Raw genomic sequence first — 19582 nt, 5'->3', positions numbered from 1 at the left:
TAATCCTAACTTTAAAATTAAACTTTAATCTAACTCTAAACCTAACCCTCACCCTCACCCTAAACTTAACCCTAGCCCTAACTGTAATCCTAACTTTAAAATTAAACTTTAATCTAATTCTAACCCTTACCCTCACCCTAAACTTAACCGTAGACCTAGCCCTAACTGTAATCCTAACTTTAAAATTAAACTTTAATCTAACTCTAAACCTAACCCTCACCCTCACCCTAAACTTAACCCTAGCCCTAACTGTAATCCTAACTTTTAAATTAAACTTTAATCTAATTCTAACCCTCACCCTCACCCTAAACTTAACCGCATCCCTAGCCCTAACTGTAATCCTAACTTTAAAATTAAACTTTAATCTGACTCTAAACCTAAACCTACACGCATTCTCAACATATAGAAATCCTAATGGCAGACTTCAGCATTCCCTTTGAGAACAGAAAAACAGCCCAAGTAAGCCAAGAAGATAAGCTCTGCAAGTTTCAGACGCAATTAAACAAGGAATGATAGGTAAATCATCAGGACCCGGTGGCCCAACAGCAAAATATTATAAAAATTAAAGGAGTTTGAAGAAGTTGGAGAAAATGGAGGCACAAAAAATCTCTCCCTCCTGCAGCCACTTCAGAAGCCCCATTACAAATGATATACTGGGAAAGGCTTTGGACGATAGATCTGAAATTTACGGCATGTACTTTGTTGAAAGAAAATTACATGAAAATGATGTACCGGTGGTACTTAACCCTGGTTAAATTAGCAAAAATGTACAGAACAAGAACAAGTATGTGTTGGAAATATAAAGAAACAGAAGGTACTTTTTATCATATGTGGTGGAAATGTAAGGTGGTAAAAAAAATTCTGGGAAATGATTTACAATGAAATGAATAAACATATTTAAAGCAACTTTTACTAAAAACCAGAAGCTTTTTTACTAGGAATTGTAGGTAAAAATATACAATGGTTGCCCAGATATTGTTAGCCCAAAGATGGAAAGAATGGGAAATGTTCATTATGTACTTACAAAAGTATTGTAAACAGATTGAAACATTGGCAGGATTTTAAGAGCACTTGTAATTTTAGAGATTGTACAAATAACATAGGAGAAATTTTTTTTTGGGAGTAGTAATGATATGCAGCTGAAAAGAAAATTGATGGAACCCAGGGAGGCTGTGGAGGGAACAGGCATTAAGAGAATACCATTTTATGGATTTGATATTGTTTGTGTGTCTATCTATCTATCTATCTATCTATCTATCTATCTATTGCTTTTATCAGTTTTGTTATGTTTGTTGAAAATCAAATAAAAAATATATTAAAAAAGAAGATCAGTTCTGCAAAGGTCCTTTGCCGGCAGTTGCACTCAGGGAAAAGAGGCTGGGACCCAGACTGCGATGTCCACATTATCGATATGCTGCCGTTTCCACTCTAGAAGGCCCTGTGCCCAACTGAGGAAGTGACTCAGGCTACTGTTCTTGACTGTTCTTTTGGAATAAAGATACTTCTCTGTTAAGCACACCTTTTTGGCCTGGCTTCTTCTCTGAAATAACCGGACACTAATAAAGAGTTCTGAAAATAATGCCAAGGTATTTCACATCTGGCAACCCATGCACCCCCTTGGTTTCAGATAGTACATGGGTAAAGGTAAAGGTAAATGGACCCCTGACCATTAGGTCCAGTCACGGATGACTCTGGCGTTGCACACTCATCTCGCTTTATTGGCCAAGGGAGCCAGCGTATAACTTCCGGGTCATGTGGCCAGCATGACAAAGCAGCTTCTGGCGAACCAGAGCAGCACACGGAAATGCCATTTACCTTCCCACTAGAGCTGTACCTTTTTATCTACTTGCACTTTGACGTGCTTTCGAACTGGTAGGTTGGCAGGAGCTGGGACCATACAACAGGAGCTCACCCCGTCACTCAGGATTCGAACTGCCTACCTTCGGATCAGCAAGCCTTAGGCTCTGTAGTTTAACCCACAGTGCCACCTACGTCCTAGTACATGGGTTGGTGAGTCTAAAAAACCTGGGATGCCCATTTTCACAGCCCTCCAGCAGCTACAGTGGCTCTTTTACCAGAACTAATGTATTTCACATTAACTCTGGAAGTGTAGACTCAGTTGTGACCAAACTAAAGTAAAATGTGTACATCAGACTGAGTTTGGTCAGAATCAAGCAAATGAAGGGGGCAGCCAGCTGAAGGCAACTGGCTTGCCTCCGATCTCCATTTCTAGACATCCCATAGCCTTGGCCTGCCACTCATCTGTCCCCAAAAGGCCTTGCTTCACCCACTCCAAGCCACAAGGGAGCCTGTCCCCTGCCGGAAATCCTGAAGCACCACTGCAGGTCAATGAAGACAAAACTGAGCTGCATGCATGGACCCACATTTCTGATCAGGATAATGAAGCAGCTGCCTGTTGAAGCCAGCCCTTCCCTGAGATCCATGATGACAGGAATTAGTATTTTAGAGGATTTTTAGCCAACTAGAAGACCATCTGCTTTGCATGCAGAAGGTCCCTGGTATAATCAATGGCAGGGCTGGGAAAGACTCCTTGCCTGAAACCCTAGAGACCGGCTGCCGGTCGGTGTAAGCAGTACTGAGCTAGGTGGACCCAATGGTGTGGCTCAGTGTGAAGCAGTTCCCAGTGTTCCTAATCCTGCCCCACCCCATGTGCAAAGGATGGGAGCAAAAGGAGGTTGGACAGGGGGGCAAGGTAGAGGGAGGGGAAAAACGCGGAGGAGGCAGACTTGAATACAGAACAAAAAACCCTTTAATGAAGGGAGGGGGTCATATCCGTCCAGCCTTCCGTCACTCAGCTGCCGACAGTCCAGGATAAAAGGGGTTCGTGGGTTATAAATACAACTTATAAAAGCCACAGGCCAGGATCTTCCGCACACAGCCAAGGGACGGGCTGCTTCAGCTGACAAGGCCTGTGGGGAAAAGCAGGAGGGGGAGACGTGAGCCCACCCACCCCAAAGGTGCAACTGCTACGAACTCCCATTGTGGTTTGAACCTGCATGAAGTCCAAAAGAAGCACAAGGAACCCGAGGATGCGGGTGGGAATACGAGCCTACCGTAAAGTAAAATTCACATCCATTGCTCCACCCACTGTCACCTCCCACTCCATCCGCCGCAAGCAATGTGAACCCCATAAATTTACCCAGAGGGAATATGTCCCCCCCAAGCTGAAATAGGCCCCCCACTTCTGTAATGGAAAGATAATCCCATCACACGGCCTGGCTATACTTTAACCCTTAGTGATCATTCAAGCTCCCCCTTCCCCTTTTAAAGTCCCCCCCCTTGAATAAATCAATTATTTTTAAACAGGGTCCCAAAGTTTTCATGTGCTGCATGGATCTTTTGGAATCCACCATGCTGGGAAAAGACGGAAACTTACCAGGGTAAGCAAGCATCCATGAGGGACCCAAATGAAATGAAATGAATAAAATAAAATAGTGAAATGAATAATGAAATAAATAAAATAAAATATATAATAAAATAAAATGAATATAATAAAATGTTAGTTGATTAATCTATTGCTGAAAGCTTAAAGGCTGAATGAAAACATGTCAAACAGCCGCTGTTGTTTTTAAAGGGTTTGTTTCACCATTAAAACACACGCTTACAATTTTATAAAATAAGTCACACATTATTCTATGGAACAGGTGAGTTTAATTTATTTTTTCGATGGAGGCAATTGTCACACGAAGCCACAGAAATTAGGAGCAGCACCTCCTCTTCTAAACAGCATTTCTTTTGTCCAAATAATTTTATTCGTTTTCATGTAAATACAAGAACAACATATAACTACAGTAGCAATACAGCATTTTTTTACAGAGGTGGTTGCAATCCAATCATCGGGCGACTTTCCAGCTTTTCTGGACACCAGCGAGGCCAAAGGGAAGGGCGCTGAGCTCCTGCGGAGAGAAAGGAGGAAAGAGATCTGCGCGGGGAGAGGCTGATTGATGGGCAAGGATTGTTTTCTGAAGCAGCGCTACACTGCCCCCCGGTGGCCACTTGGGGTTATTCCACGCGTAGCATTTACAAGAACAGTGACGTTTGAAAGCGGAAAACTCAAAACGAAAGTTGTGTTTCCAGTGAGTGAACGGAGACCGAACTCGTTACAGCAACATCGTTTTAAAAGTGAAAACTGAAGGATTTCTTCAAAGGAGACCGTACTCGTTATAACAACATCGTTTTAAAGGTGAAAACTGAAGGATTTCTTCAAAGGAGACCGTACTCGTTATAACAACATCGTTTTAAAGGTGAAAACTGAAGGATTTCTTCAACGGAGACCGTACTCGATATAACAACATCGTTTTAAAAATGAAAACTGAAGGATTTCTTCCAAGGGGACCGTACTCGATATAAAACCGCTTTTACAGTGAAAACCGAAGGATTTCGTCAACAGAGACGCAGACCGTACCACTGTATTGTGCCTCCGTCGTTTTGGTAAGCAGCTGTTCTAGTACTTGTCCTCTTTTACCCGCCATGTTACTGTTTTATGTTGCTCTGAGGTTCTTCGTTTTTATAATATGATACACCACATAATGGGATGCCAGCGAGGGAGTCGCTGCTCGTCCCACCAAAGTGCGCAATGACGGGCAGGGCTTCGCTTTGCGCCGCGTACTCTCCCTTCGAGCGAGCCCGCTGTTTAGGAAGGCGCTGGGGTTGCTGCGCGCTGGGACTGGCTTCCCCCCTTACCGACGAGGACGCTTTCCATAAGTTCCCGCTTCAGGATTCCTGCTGTTCGGAGTGTGCAGGGAAGCGGAGCCGACAGCAGGCTCTCGTATGGGGGGGGGGGGCTCGGCTCTGCACTCCTCCCCGCCGCATCAGAGCACCTCGAAGCGCGCCGCACTCGTCCGGATTGGAGCCATGCCCCCCCCCGGCACTCCAGCGCGCCGTCGCCGCCCTCGCGTCAAATGATGTCTGAAAATTTCTAATATCAGGAGCCTCCCTCTCCATGTGTTAATATCTGCTGTATAGCGATTAGACATTACCATGTATCATAGATCATCTTACACCACAATGACTGCATCAAGCGGAGCCGACGAGTTTCGATGCGAGATATATTCAAAGCTCGAGCGCAGTATATTGTAGCTCCGGCGCAGTATATTGTAGCTCCAGCGCAGTATATTTTGTATTACTATAAAATAAGTTATGCAGTCATGCAGTTTTCTCAACGTATTAATTAACGGCGCCAGCTTTTTACACTTGATGCTAAAATCTTCAGGCAGCATGCAAAAGCAGGCTGCTAAAACTAAAAAGCCGCAAAATAGACCCTTACGGGTGTATCTATTAACAGACAGAGGCCATATGATATATATCCTGGCTGATGGAAAGGATGTTTGAAAATAATGCCCAGTCCATAGTGGACGACGCCAGGCAAATTTCCACTTCTTGGATTTATGTTTCGATCTGTAAAGGATTCTTCTGAGACACACCGCCGCCTCTTTCTCTGCAACCACGTTGTTCTTCTAATGCATTCACTCTGTGCAGCTGGCTTATATATCCAGGGCAGACCTAAGCTCCGCCCCTCTGTATTGAAATGCCCCCATCATATCGCACGTTCCCCCGAAATTCGCCCGTCGACGGAGGCCGCTCCTCCCCCGCCGCCTCGCCTCCGCCGGGAAAGGAGCAAAGCGGGCAAGGCGGACTCGCCAGCGGCTCCGAGGGGTGGGTGGGGGCGCCATGTGATATATTTCAGAGCTTACAGGGACAGGGTTAAACCGCTCTGCTCTTGTTACGTGCTGTACTCTGGGTGTGTCTACATACCAGTTTCTGTTCTTTGTGTGTGGGCAACTTTCTCTTTCTGTTCTGCGTTTCCGGGAGTCAGCCAGGCCTTCGCTCTCTCCCGGGAGTCGTAATGCTTCTATAAGTAAATGCTTTTAGATAAGAAAGAAGCTGTCTCCGGAGAGAGTTGTTGCTGCAAGTCCTTACACACAGAGACCTCTTTCGCTGCGTGAGTGACTTTGAAATTACTCCGCTGAAGCCCTGAATCCGGGTTGGAGAACGTGGCGCAGCTGAAGTGAGCTTGATGGTTCAAGGTGAACTTTCCCAGCAGGTTTCTGGACACCGCCCCTCGACGGAGGCAGCTCCGCCGCCGCCGCCGCCTCGCCGCCGGGAAAGGAGTGAAGCGGGAGAGGCGGACCCGCGGGCGGCTCCGTGTGCGTCCTCGATGCGCCCCTGCTGGGCGGACGCTGTGGCGCAGGGCGCCACTGAGCCGAACGGTAAAGAAGCCCCTGAATATGGGGTTTCTCAGAATCATGGGGAGCCACTGCTACAAGGGAAACAAAAAATAATTTTAAAAAAATGAAACTGTGTTCATAATAATTCCGGGGATGGCTGTGCATTTCGTGCTCAAAGTTGAAAGGGCTGACTCAAGGTAATCTTCGGGTGATTTTTGAAGTATCTGGCTCTATAGGTAAATCGTTTCAAACCCGTCCCTTGGCTCTGTGCGGAAGATCCTGGACTGTAGCTTCTAGAAGTTGTATTTATAACCCACGAACCCCTTTTATCCTGGACTGTCAGCAGCTGGGAGAGAAAGGCTGGACGGTTATGACCCCCTCCCTTCATTAAAGGGTTTCTTGTTCTGTGTTCAAGTCTACGTCCTCCGTGTTTTTCCCCTCCCTCTTCCCTGCCCCCTGTCCAACCTCCTTTTCCTCCCATCCTTTGCACATGGGATGGGGAAGGGTGAGGAACACTGGAAACTGCTTCACACTGAGCCAGACCATTGGGTCCACCTAGCTCAATACTGCCTACACTGACCGGCAGCCCGTCTTTAGGGTTTCAGGCAGGGAGTCTTTACGAGCCCTGCCCGCCATTGAACCAGGGACCTTCTGCATGCGAAGCAGATGGTCTTCCAGTTCCAGCTGCTAAAAAATCCTCTAAAAATAGAGATTCCTGTCCTCATGGATCTCAGGGAAGGGCTGGTTTCAACAAGCAGCTGCCTCATAATCCTGATCAGAAATGTGGGTCTATGCAGCTCAGTTTTGTCTCCACTGACCGGCAGTGGTGCTCCAGGATTTCAGGCAGGGGACAGGCTCCCTTGTGGCTTGGAGTGGGTGAAGCAAGGCCTTTTGGGGACAGATGAGTGGCAGGCCAAGGCTATGGGATGTATAAAAAGGCAGATCGGAGCCAAGCCAGTTGCCTTTAGCTGGCTGGCCCCTTCATTTGCGAGTAGGAATGTTTCCCGTTTTCCTGGTACTAAATTTGCTTCCCTGCATTTCTGCAGCAATTACTATTTTTTACTTTAGGGAGAACATTCACCAGCACTTTACCAGCCACTCCTAAGAAACCCGTTTTTGTATGGAGTTTGGCAAGAATTTTATCCTAATACAAGGCACTTTTGTTTATCATTTTCACTACAGTACTGTGTTCATCTCCATGAACACTTTCCCCTCAAATGCACAAATATTGGCTGGTTGGAGAAACTGCATGGCGCATTTCGGACCAGTGGGAATTTTTAAGAGTGGCTGTGTTTTGAATTGTTTTGGAAGGTGCGGATTATTTGATAAACGCAACTTGAAAGGAAGGGGAGCAGAACTGAATTCCCTCCGCCTCCAATGTTGGCGAGTCCTTGGCCGTGCGAGGGCTCCTGCGAGACGAAGGGGAACAGCGGAAGGTTGCATGCAATGTTTAAAGTAGAGAGAGAGAGAGAAAATCACATTTTCGTTAAGCGGGGTGTGTGTGAGTGTGTCTGTGGTTGGGGAGGGACATTTCCCCCAAAAGGAAAAAGCAGCACCATTCCTGGAGACACTGCAACCCCAGGTCCATGTGTCGTGTGGGGAAAGGTCATGATTTTGGCATACTATTTGCCCACACCGCAAGCTCCCTAGTTGGGTGGGAGAGCTGGGGGGGGGGAGAACATCTGGCAACTAATGCACCTCTTTGGTTTCAGATAGTACACAGGTATATTTGTCTAGAAAGCCTGGGACACACTTTCCACGACCCTCCAGCAGCTAGGGCAGCTCATTTACGAGAAGTAATGTATTTAGCATTAACTCTGGATGTGTATGCTTGATTCTGACCAAACTCAGCCCGATGTACACATTTTGCTCCAGGAGGCTTCGTTTCCGAAGTGGTTGCAGGAGGGAGAGATTTTTTTTGTCCCTCCGCTTTCAGCTGAGCTCCAAAGCGCGCGCTGGCAGGTTGAATGAGGCTTCCGAGGTGCTTGCAGGAGGGGGAGATTTTTTGTGTGTCCGTTTTCTCTAACTTCTTCAAACTCCTTTAATTTTTTTAATATTTTGCTGTTGGGCCAGCGGGTCCTGATGATTTTCCTATCTTTGCTTCTTTAATTGCGTCAGAAACTTGCAGAGATTATCTTCTTGGCTTCCTGGGCTGTTTTTCTGTTCTCAAAGAGAATGCTGAATTGTACCATTAGGATTTCCGTATGTTGAGAATGCATGTAGGTTTAGGTTTAGGTTTAGGTTTAAAGTTGGATAAAAGTTTAACTTTAAAGTTAGGATTAAAGTTAGGGCTAGGGCTAGGGCTAGGTTTTGGGTTAGGGTGCTGGCATCCGGCTGGGAGACCTTGCCTCCCCTTGTTCGTAGCAGCAAGGCACCCTCCGACTTTCCATGGCAAGGTTCTGCTGGCATCCCATTCATTATGTAGAGTATCAGATATTATAATAATAGAGAACATCAGAGCAACATAAAACAATAACATTGCGGGTAAAAGAGGATGTATCAGAGACAAGTACAACAGCTGCAAAGTAACGAAGGCACAATACAGTGGTACAGTGCTACTGTCTGCATCTTGACGAAATCCAGTTTTCCCTTTTAAAATGTGGTTGTTGTAAGGAGTACGGTCTCCTTTGAAGAAACCCTTCAGTTTTCACTGTAAAAGACTTGTATATCGAGTACGGTCTCCTTTGAAGAAACCCTTCAGTTTTCACTGTAAAAGACTTGTATATCGAGTACGGTCTCCTTTGAAGAAACCCTTCAGTTTTCACTGCAAATGCGGCTTTTCTATAGACTACGTCACTGCTCTTGTAAATGGCACCCCAAGTGGCAACCGAGGGTCACTGTTGCGCTGCTTTAGGGAAAAAATAATTATTTGCACATCTGCTTCTCCCCGCGCAGAATTTGAATGCGTTAGAGCTGTTGGAGAACACATGGATGCTGCAAAATGTTCACAGCTCCTTTGGAATGAGCACACCGTTTCAAATTCCTCAAAATGCACTCTGGTAACGTTTCTGCTTCTGTTGTCCTGCTAAGCAGCCTCGATGCACAGTTTATTCTCCAGAATTGTGGATTCTGCCCACCTTCTCAATTTCTCAGCCATCTGCCGAGTTGCTCGACGGCCATTGGTGCGCAATCTGCATAAACCGGCTCATTTACCTGTCAGCCGCTGCACAGCTATATGCCTGGAAAGTCCGCAAAAGTTCTCCTGTCATAGCTTCCTTTCTTTCAACGCTAGTCTTTGGTCATTTTAGTTTATTTTTTTTGAGGGAGGCAATTGGCACACGAAGCCACAGAAATTAGGACCAGCACCTCCTCTTCTAAACAGCATTTCTTTTGTCCAAATAATTTTACTGGTTTTCATGTAAATACAAGAACAACATATAACTACAGTAGCAATACAGCATTTTTTTACAGAGGTGGTTCCAATCCAATCATCGGGCGACTTTCCAGCTTTCCTGGACATCAGCAAGGCCAAAGGGAAGGGCGCTGAGCTCCTGCGGAGAGAAAGGAGGAAAGAGATCTGCGCGGGGAGAGGCTGATTGATGGGCAAGGATTGTTTTCTGAAGCAGCGCTACACTGCCCCCCGGTGGCCACTTGGGGTTATTCCACGCGTACCATTTACAAGAACAGTGACGTTTGAAAGCGGAAAACTCAAAACGAAAGCTGTGTATCCAGTGAGTGAACGGAGACCGTACTCGTTACAGCAACATCGTTTTAAAAGTGAAAACTGAAGGATTTATTCAAAGGAGACCGTACTCGTTACAGCAGCATCGTTTTAAAAGTGAAAACTGAAGGACCTACCTACCTACCTCGACTGTTCCTTTGCAATAAAGCTACTTCTCTGTTAAGCACCCCTTTTTGTCCTGGCTTCTTCTCTGAAATAACCGGACACTAATAAAGAGTGCTGAAAATAATGCCATGGTATTTCACATCTGGCAACCAATGCACCCCTTTGGTTTCACATAGTACATGGGTAAAGGTAAAGGGACCACCGACCTTCTGATCAGCAAGCCCTGGGATCTGTGGTTTAACCCACAGCGCCACCCGCGTCCCTGTACATGGGTAGGTGAGTCTAAAAAGTCTGGGACACACATTTTCACAGCCCTCTAGCAGCTACGGTGGCTCTTTTACCAGAAGTATTGTATTTCACATTAACTCTAGAAGTGTAGACTCAGTTGTGACCAAACTAAAGCAAAATGTGTACATCAGGCTGAGTTTGGTCAGAATCAAGCAAATGAAGGGGGCAGACATATGAAGGCAGGCAACTGGCTTGGCTCTGATCTCCCTTTCATTTTGGGGGGGCACTGAAATTGACGTTTATTTAACAGATATACAATGTTTGCCATAATTGTACAATAAACGTTCCAAACGCAAATAAAAAATAAACAACAATTATAATTACTGTATTTGCTTGTTTTGTTATTACCCCTAACCGGTATCCAATTCTATACACTTATAAAATACTACAAATAAATCAATAATATTTTAAATAAGATAAACCAAAAATAACATATCATTGAACGGAAAAGAGAACATAAAAAATAGAAAATCAATAAAAAAGGAAAAAAGGAAACAGAAGAAAAACGAAAAAAACCCCAAACACCCCAAAATTTAAAAAAAACACAATACCAACGAATTTCCCAAACCCATCCGACTTCCTATCAAGCCCAACCGTATGATTCACTCTTACTTATGAGTGTAGTTCAACATATCCACATATCTTCATATATATCCTTATTACACTGTAATATCAACCGGTATCCAATTTTCAATTCATATCCTTCTTTCTACTTCCAAGGCTACTGAAAAGCTGGCATAACTATCCAACCCCTACTGTATTTCTGAACATATATTATATATCTAACCCAATTTAATTGAAATTTTTGTTTTGATCCCCCTCTCAAACTACTGTATTAGTTAACTGGGCCATTTCGGCAAACTCTTCCCTCTTGCAACTTGTTTTGCCATTCTATTATCGAAGGTGGTTCTAGTTCTTTCCACCTGACTCTGATCTCCCTTTCAAGACATCCCATAGCCTTAGCCTGCCACTCATCTGTCCCCAAAAGGCCTTGCTTCACCCACTCCAAGCCCCAAGGGAGCCTGTCCCCTGCTGGAAATCCTGGAGCACCACTGCTGGTCAGTGAAGACAAAACTGAGCTGCATGCATGGACCCACATTTCTGATCAGGATAATGAGGCAGCTGCCTGTTGAAACCAGCCCTTCCCTGAGATCCATGACGACAAGAAGAATCTCTATTTTTAGAGGATTTTTAGCAGCTAGAAGACCATCTGCTTTGCATGCAGAAGGTCCTTGGTTCAATGACCCACAGGGCTCTGAGAGACTCCCTGCCTGAAACCCGAGAGACCGGCTGCCGGTCAGTGTAGGCAGTATGGAGCTAGGTAGACCCAGTGGTCTGGCTCAGTGTGAAGCAGTTTCTAGCGTTCCTAATCCTGCCCCACCCCATGTGCTAAGGATGCATGGGCGTACCCAGGGGGGCAGGGGGGGCAGCTGTCCTCCCCTAGAAGCCAGCTGCCCCCCTAGAAGCAGCCTTGAGTCCCTGGCAGGACATGGAAATACAAACACGCTTCATGCTGCTACTCTCTTTCCTCCTGATTTCCTAATCATGGGTGTACCCAGCGAGGGGCGGGGGGCAGCCGCCCCCCCCAGAAGGCGCCTGCCCAGCAGGGGTGCTGCTGTTGCGCCAAACAGCGGCTGCCGAGAGGGACGTTTCAGGGCAGGGGGATCGTTTCCTTGTTCGACCGCCCTGCTGCCGCTACCGGGCTACTTTCAGGGGCAGTGACAACGCCCTCCTCCCGCCTCCTCTGAGAGAGCAACGGAAGGGAGAATCGGGGCTGGAGGAGGAGACTTCCAGGCGGGAGAGCTTTAGGCAGGCAATGGGAGGGAGGGAGGGAGGGAGGGAGGGAGCGGGTGGTGGAGCTGAGGAGAAATGGGGGGCTTCCCTCCCCGCTCTTCCCCCTCCCCAATCCCAGGGCCTGTCTTGGGAGGGGCACGGGTGGCGGATGCAAGAGGAGCAGCTCGGAAGAGGAACACGATCCTGTGACGTCACGACGCCCCTCCCCCGGGGCGTTTCCTTTGCCTTCCCGGGTACCGCGGAGCCTTACTCCACCACTGGTAGTATCTCCAAATCTGGGAGAGTTGTGTACAGCTAGCTATCAACCAAATGAAAAACAACAAAGCCAGCAGACCTGATGGGATACCTGCCGAAGTCTTCAAAGTGGTTGGAATTGAACTTACACAACAACTTCACAAGCTCATCAAAAAAAATCTGGGCGAGAGAAGAGATCCCAGCAAACTTTAGGGATGCCAAAATTATAAATCTCTTTTAAAAAAAGGTGACAGAATGATTGCGGGAACTATCGAGGCATCTCTCTATTAGCTGCGGCTGGCAAAATTCTGTCAAGGGTCTTAGCAAACCATCTCTTAAAAATATCCGAGGTGTCCCTTCCTGAATCCCAAAATGGTTTTCGGCCTTCTAGGGGGACAGTGGACATGATTTTCACCACTCAACAGTGGTGCAGAGAAAAATGCAGAGAGCAAAACCAACCCCTGTATCTGGCATTTATTGACCTGACTAAGGCTTTCAACACTGTAAATCATAATGCCCTGTGGATTGTCCTCCTGAAAATTGTCTGCCCATATAAATTTGTGAACATCATTCGGCTCCTCCATTATAATATGACAGCAACAATCGCAGATAACAAAGTGAACCATTCACAGTGGTATCAGGTGTTAAACAGGGTTGTGTTATTGTCCCAACTATTCATTATTTTCATTGCCATGATGATCCTACACTCAGTGGCGGAGGCATGGGCATACCGAGGCAGGGGCAGGGGGGGCAGCTGCCCCCCTAGAAGCAAGCTGCCCCCCCAGAAGCAAAATGATCAGTCGTCTCCTGTGTCTGGCTTAAAAAGCAGCGCTGCTACCATTGCTGAGTGCTTGTTCACTGAGACTGAGCAAAGAGGGAAGTGTGAGATCTCCCTGATTCCCCCCTCAAGCTTCCTTATCAATCTGCAGACGTTTTCACCCACCTTAGAGACTGCTTGATAAGAAGCAGGCTACTCTGTGACCTATTAACGCCTAATCCCAGTTGATGGCCCGGGTCGCTAAAACTGACTCCTGCCCCTCCCCCTCGCCCCCACCCTCCATGGTTGTATGATCTCTGGAAGGGAAGATGGAGCTTTTTCTGTGCTGCTGTTTTGATCCACAGCAATCTTTTTGTGAGTGACTTTACCCCCTTGTCCATTGCCTTTAACCCCCTCCCCACCGCCGCCTTTTTTTAACCCCTAAGAAAAGTGTTTGGATGATTTTTCAAATCTAAATTAAAACTAAACAAAGTCTACCTAACTGGTAGTAAACAAACACACATGGTTCGGTGTGCTTGTGTGTTGATGTACTTTCTATTGCTGGATTGATGACTGGAGTATAAATACAGGTAGGTAGCCGTGTTGGTCTGCCATAGTCAAAACAAAATGAAATAAAAAATTCCTTCCAGTAGCACCTTAGAGACCAACTAAGTTTGTTCTTGGTATGAGCTTTTGTGTGCATGCACACTTCTTCAGATACACTGAAATAGAAGTCAGCAGACCCTTATAGTATGTTACTGGAAGGATTTTTTTGTTTTATTTTGTTTTGGAGTATAAATAAGCAGTGATGTTTTCCTGTGCTTTTCAAACAACTCACTTCTTTGCATTTCAGAATACATCTTGTCACTTAATGGTTAACGCTTGCATGCAAATAATTAAAGTAAATTATAAGCTATTTAGTCATAAAGTGTTAGTGTTCTGATATGCTGCTGCATGGAAGAGGTGTGAGTTGCTATGTCTCCTTGCTTTCAGATTCTTATAAAGTAGTTGAGAAGTAAAGGAATATATGAAGAGATGCCAACTTATGTGACCAACATCTGTGCATACTGCACCTGTGAAACTTATATTATGGTTCCTAGCAATTTCACTGCTTGAGTTCACAAATTGTCAAAACCTCATAGGAAAAGCCTGTGTGAATAAATTGGCCCATAAAATCTATGTGTAAGATTGGCTTAATTATCCTAACAGGAGTTATAATTTTTTCCTGTTTAATATTTTGTTTTGAGGTGGAATGTGCTGCTGTTTGTGAGACCAAAAGTATTTTTGGGGGTGGGTAGGGGCCTGCTTTAAATAAGAGTTACCTTAAAAGGCTAACAAATTTAGTATGGTGTAAGCCAGTGGTGTCCAAACTTTTTCCAAAGAGGGCCAGATTTGATGAAGTGAAGGTCCGTGAGAGCTGACCAAAGGGCCGACCAAAGTTGTTAACCTTTTCTAGGGTTGAAGTTGTTGAGGTTTTTAAAGGAATTTACCCCAGGAAATAAACTGCCACAGGGGCCGGATTAAACCAACTGGTGGGCCGAATTAGGTCCCCGAAATGGACTCTGGACATGCCTGGCTGAAATTTCAATTCAGTGGAGCTGAATAAATAAATAAATAAAACCTCCCCTCCAGTAGTTTCAAGCACTACTACAGGCTCCACATAATATCTGTGCTGCATTGTTTACTGTGACAGCACCTGCACTTTGGAACTCCCTGCCTATTGCAGCAAAGCACGTGCCTTTGCTAGACTCTTTTCAGGCACCTGCTAAAAGCATTCTTCCTTAGGCAAGCATACCTAGATGCTTAGGAAGTTGAAGTAGTCAACAACTAAAAATGAACCAAACCCCAAAAAAGGTCAACAACTTTGAGCTGATCCCCAAAAAACGGGGGTAGATCACTGCCAGATTTTAATTCTGAAAGTAGATCACAGTCTCTTGAGAGTTGGCCACCCCTGGTATAAGACATGTAACTAGAATAAAAATTTAAAAAAAATCAAGCAAATAATTGTAATAACTACCGTAATAAAGCACTGCTATATAATTATATATAATTTTCCTAAAATTTTGGTTTCATTCGCCTTTCCCTGCTGAAATGTCACAACCTGAACGATCATGGCTTGCCCACCCCCCTAGTTTTGATCCTGGGCGGAGGAAGGCTCCGCGCTACCCGGGGCAGCGAAAGAAAACAAAAGGGAAGGGCGCTGAGTTCCTGCAGAGAGAAAGAAGGAAAGAGATCTGCGCGGGGAGAGACTGATTGACGGGCAAGGATTGTTTTCTGAAGCAGCGCGTCACTGCCCCCCGTGGCCACTTGAGGTTATTCCACGCGTAGGCTACCATTTACAAGAACAGTGACGTTTGAAAGCGGAAAACGAAAATGAAAGCTGTGTTTCCAGTGAAGGGAGACCGTACTCGTAACAGCAACAGCGTTTAAAAAGTGTAAACCGAAGGATTTCTTCAACGGAGACCGTACTCGATTTAAAAGCCGCTTTTACAGTGAAAACCGAAGGATTTCGTCGAGACGCAGACAGTATTGTGCCTCCGTCGTTTTCGTAAGCAGCTGTTGTACTTGTCTCTGATACATCCTCTTTTACCCGCAATGTTGTTGTTTTATGTTGCCCTGATGTTCTCCATTATTATAATATCTGATACTCCACATAATGAATGGGATGCCAGCAGAACCTTGCCATGGGAAGTCGGAGGGTGCCTTGCTGCTACGAACAAGGGGAGGCAAGGTCTCCCAGCCGGATGCCAGCACCCTAACCCTAAACTTAGCACCAGCCCTAACTGCAATCCTAACTTTAAAGTTATCCGTTTCGAGGAGAACTGGCAGGGGATGGAGCCACGTGCCCGCATTACAGCTGACGGCTCCTTGTTGTCCCCCCCCCTCCCCAACATAAAACTAGTTTTAAAAATTATAAACGAGGAAAGAAAAGTATGGACACGACAAAAAAAACAACAACCTCAAGGGTGCCAATGTGCTTCAAAAATTTTTTTTATTGTAAATCGGTGGGTGGATTGCTCAGTCTGTAGAACATGAGACTTTTATTCTCAGGGTCATTCTAGAACTCTCTGATTCTACGGTATCCAATTCTCTTCTTACAATTATGCTCTTCAGATTTGTTGCCCGTGTTCTCTGTTGGGTTGAACGATCTGATTCTCCGTAGTTTGTGGTTTGTTTTAAAGGAAATAAGGGCAGAAGGAAAGCTTAGCTGGATCCGGTCCCAGGCCCACCTCACGCGGCAGCCTATTCTGGCGGAGTCCACTTAGCCACGTGTCCGCAGGAGGCGCCGGAGCAGCGCGCAGCTCCCTGGGCGCCGCCGCCGCGCTTCTTAATCGCCAGCGGCTGGGTCCGCGCGAAGGTCCAGGCGGGTGCAGCGCCTCTTCCTCAGCATCTTCCTGAGTCGCAGCCACCGGCGCGCTGGAGTGGCGGGGCCCGGGGCCAATCCGGACGAGCGCAGCGCGCTTCAAGGCACTCGGATTCCAGGCGCTTTGAGCGAGCTCGCTGTTTAGGCGGGCGCTGGGGTTGCTGCGCCGCGCGCGAGGCGTCTTGGCCATAGAGGCTAGTGGCGTGGAGAATCACAGCAGGCAGCGCCACGTTCTGGAGGGCGCCAGGGAAGAGGCGGAGGCTAGACATCAGCTCGCCTGCCTCCTCCGCTTCCGCCGTCGCCGCCCTCGCGTCAAATGATGTCTGATAATTTCAAATATCAGGAGCCACCCTCTCCATATGTTAATATCTGCTGTGTAGCGATTAGACTTTTCCATATATCATAGATCATCTTACACCACAATGACTGCATCAAGCGGAGCCGACGAGTTTCGATGCAAGATCCATTCAAAGATCGAGCGCAGTATATTGAAGCTCCGGCGCAGTATATTGAAGCTCCGGCGCAGTATATTTTGTATTACTATAAAATAAGTTATGTAGTCATGCAGTTTTCTCAAAGTATTAATTAACTGCGCCAGCTTTTCCAGCTTGATGTTAAAATCTTGAGGCAGCATGTAAAAATAGGCTGCTAAAACAAAAAAGCCGCAAAATAGATCCGTACGAGTATATCTATTAGCAGAGGCCATATGATATATATCCTGGCTGATGGAACAGATGTTTGAAAATAATGCCCAGTCCATAGTGGATGACGCCAGGCAAATTTCCACTTCTTGGATTTATGTTTCGATGTGTAAAGGATTCTTCTGAGACACACTGTAGCCTCTTTCTCTGAAACCAACTCGTTTTTCCAATGCATTTTCTTTGGTGCACTTTTATAACCAGGCGACATAAGCTCCGCCCCTCTGTGTTGAAATACCGCACGTTTCCTCAAAATTCGCCCGTCGACGGAGGCAACTCCGCCGCCGCAGCTAGGCCGTGAAAGGAGCGAAGCGGGCAAGGCAGACTTGTGGGCTACGAGCGGGTGGCGGCGGCGCCCCTCGACGGAGGGAGCTCCGCTGCTGCCACGCCGCTGAAGCCTCACTGCCGTCGGAAAAGGAGCGAAGGGGGCGAGGCGGACTTGCGGGCAGCTCTGAGCGGGGGGGCGCCGCCCCTCGATAGAGGCAGCTCCGCTGCTGCCTCGGTGCCGCCATCGGAAAAGGAGCGAAGCGGACTTGTGGGCAGCTCCGAGCCAGGGGGGCGCCGCCCCTCGACAGAGGCAGCTCCACTGCTGCCACGCCGCTGCCGCCTCGCCGCCGTCGGAAAAGGAGCGAAGTGGGTGAAGCGGACTTGCGGACAGATCCAAGCAGGTGGGGGCGCCGCCCCGCGACGGGCAGCTCCGCTGCTGCCTTGCCACCCCCGTCGGCAAAGGAGCGAAGCGGGCGAGGCGGACTTGCGGGTGGGGGCACCGCCCCTCGATTGAAAGGAGCTAAGCGGCAAGACGGAATTATGGGCGGCTCCGCGGTTGGGGCACCATGTGATATATTTCAAGCTTACAGGGTTAAACTGCTCTGCCCATGTGACGTGCTATACTCTGGGTGTGTCTACATACGGGTTTCTGTTCTTTGTTTTGTTTGTTATTTAATCATAATTTATTCATTTTATCCAATATAAGAAAACAAACACACAAAAAACATAACATAAACAATTAAACACAACAATACAATATACTATTTTTACCTAATTTTCTTAACATCTTAATGGGACTTCCTCCCGTCTTCCCTTCCTGGTTTCCATTTTAACTCCTATTTTAAGCAGGTTCATCTTGTGGGATGTTACAGAGCAGTCAAACACAACATTGCTAGAGTGGACACGAAGGTGTCTCAGTCCTCCAGCCACAACTTCCTGTTTACCTGGACTGACACAACTTCCTCTGTAACTGGAGATGGGTGTGGTTTCACCTGGGCAGGTTTACACAAAAGCACAGGGGCCAGTCTCCATCTTTCTCTTTTGCATTCCTCTTTTCAACCAGCTACATCTTAGAGACAGAATGCAGCCAAGAGAGGCCTAGGGAAGCCTGTTCCCTTATGGAGCTAGCTTCACATATGTAAATATATTTATCTAAGCTAGCCTGCCTTCTGAGACTGTACTGTAACTCAGGATGATTGTAAGTAAACTCTTATATCTTCTAAAGAGCACTGTGTTGTGTCTTTATTTTTAAAGGGGGAAGAAGGGGAATATACCAGGAATATAAATTCTTCTAGAGGCTTTAGCAAGCCTGTGTAACTGTTTTCTGCTGTGCTTTATAAAGGGAATGTAACTCTGCTAAGTTTGGAGCTTGTTAACAAGCTGGGATAGGATATCTTAAACAATATATCCTCATCCACATTCCTAAACATTCCTACACATCTTCATATTTAATTTTCCTACCTCTTATTATTCATTTAATCAATTATTCATTTTATAACCCATTCTTGCCTATTTTCTTAACTGTCATACTGTATTTATTTTACCCCATCCTTCTTCTTCCTCTTCTTTTCTACTATTACTAGTGCTTCCAGGAACCCCTAGGTATATCCTCTGAATTTCTTATCTTAAACCTTGAAATCATATATTCATTAACTTTTAGAATTTTCCAATTTTCCGACTCCCCCACCTCCCCCTCCCAGTCTTGCAATTCCGCTGACAGATAATATTCCCCAACCCCTCTTCCTACCAGCAGCTTCTCCCCACCGCATCCCAGCGAGTTCCTTAAAAACCCTTATTTAAAATCATTCTCATTTTTTACAGGAAACATACAAGATTTATAACCCAAATCCTTCTCAATATTCCAACAGTCCAGTTCAAATCCATATTAACCTATTTAGAGAGAAATATTCACTTTTTCAACCCACACCACTCCTGGAAATTCCCCAGACCCATAAGTCACCCAGTAAAGTCTGCTGCCTTTCTCTCTTCTTTTGAGCAAATCTGTCCTCTTTATCAGCATCTTCCTTTAGGTAAGCTCCTTTTAGATCAGTTCGCAAGCAGCTCCTCCTTCTTGTTTGTTGCTCTTTCATTTGGAATAAATCTATGACAGGCTTCAGCTCCTTCAATTTTCTTAACAAATCAATGTCAGCTTCATTCTCCAAAACTGCAGCTATGCAGTCCTCCCTTACGTTGCTGCATATTTTA

General features: G+C 46.1%; 1 protein-coding gene across 2 annotated transcripts in view; it reads right to left on the bottom strand.

Annotated features, from left to right (window-relative positions):
* POLR2G (RNA polymerase II subunit G) overlaps window positions 1-19582 on the bottom strand; it is a 70207-nt gene that overhangs the window by 23884 nt on the left and 26741 nt on the right. The window contains exon 8 of one of the 2 annotated variants that reach the window (XM_033135836.1): window positions 2754-2930. The exons of the other annotated variant lie outside the window; for it this stretch is intronic. Coding sequence (XP_032991727.1) covers window positions 2917-2930 — 14 coding nt within the window. The 3' untranslated portion in view covers window positions 2754-2916. Of the gene's footprint in view, window positions 1-2753; window positions 2931-19582 lie in introns of those variants that run through there. 2 annotated transcript variants of the gene reach the window in all.

The sequence above is a fragment of the Lacerta agilis genome, chromosome 17, assembly GCF_009819535.1.
Source record: "Lacerta agilis isolate rLacAgi1 chromosome 17, rLacAgi1.pri, whole genome shotgun sequence".
In the NCBI taxonomy this organism is placed as follows: domain Eukaryota; kingdom Metazoa; phylum Chordata; class Lepidosauria; order Squamata; family Lacertidae; genus Lacerta; species Lacerta agilis.
Note: the sequence above shows the minus strand (reverse complement) of the source record. Positions and strands in the feature narration are given on the sequence as shown.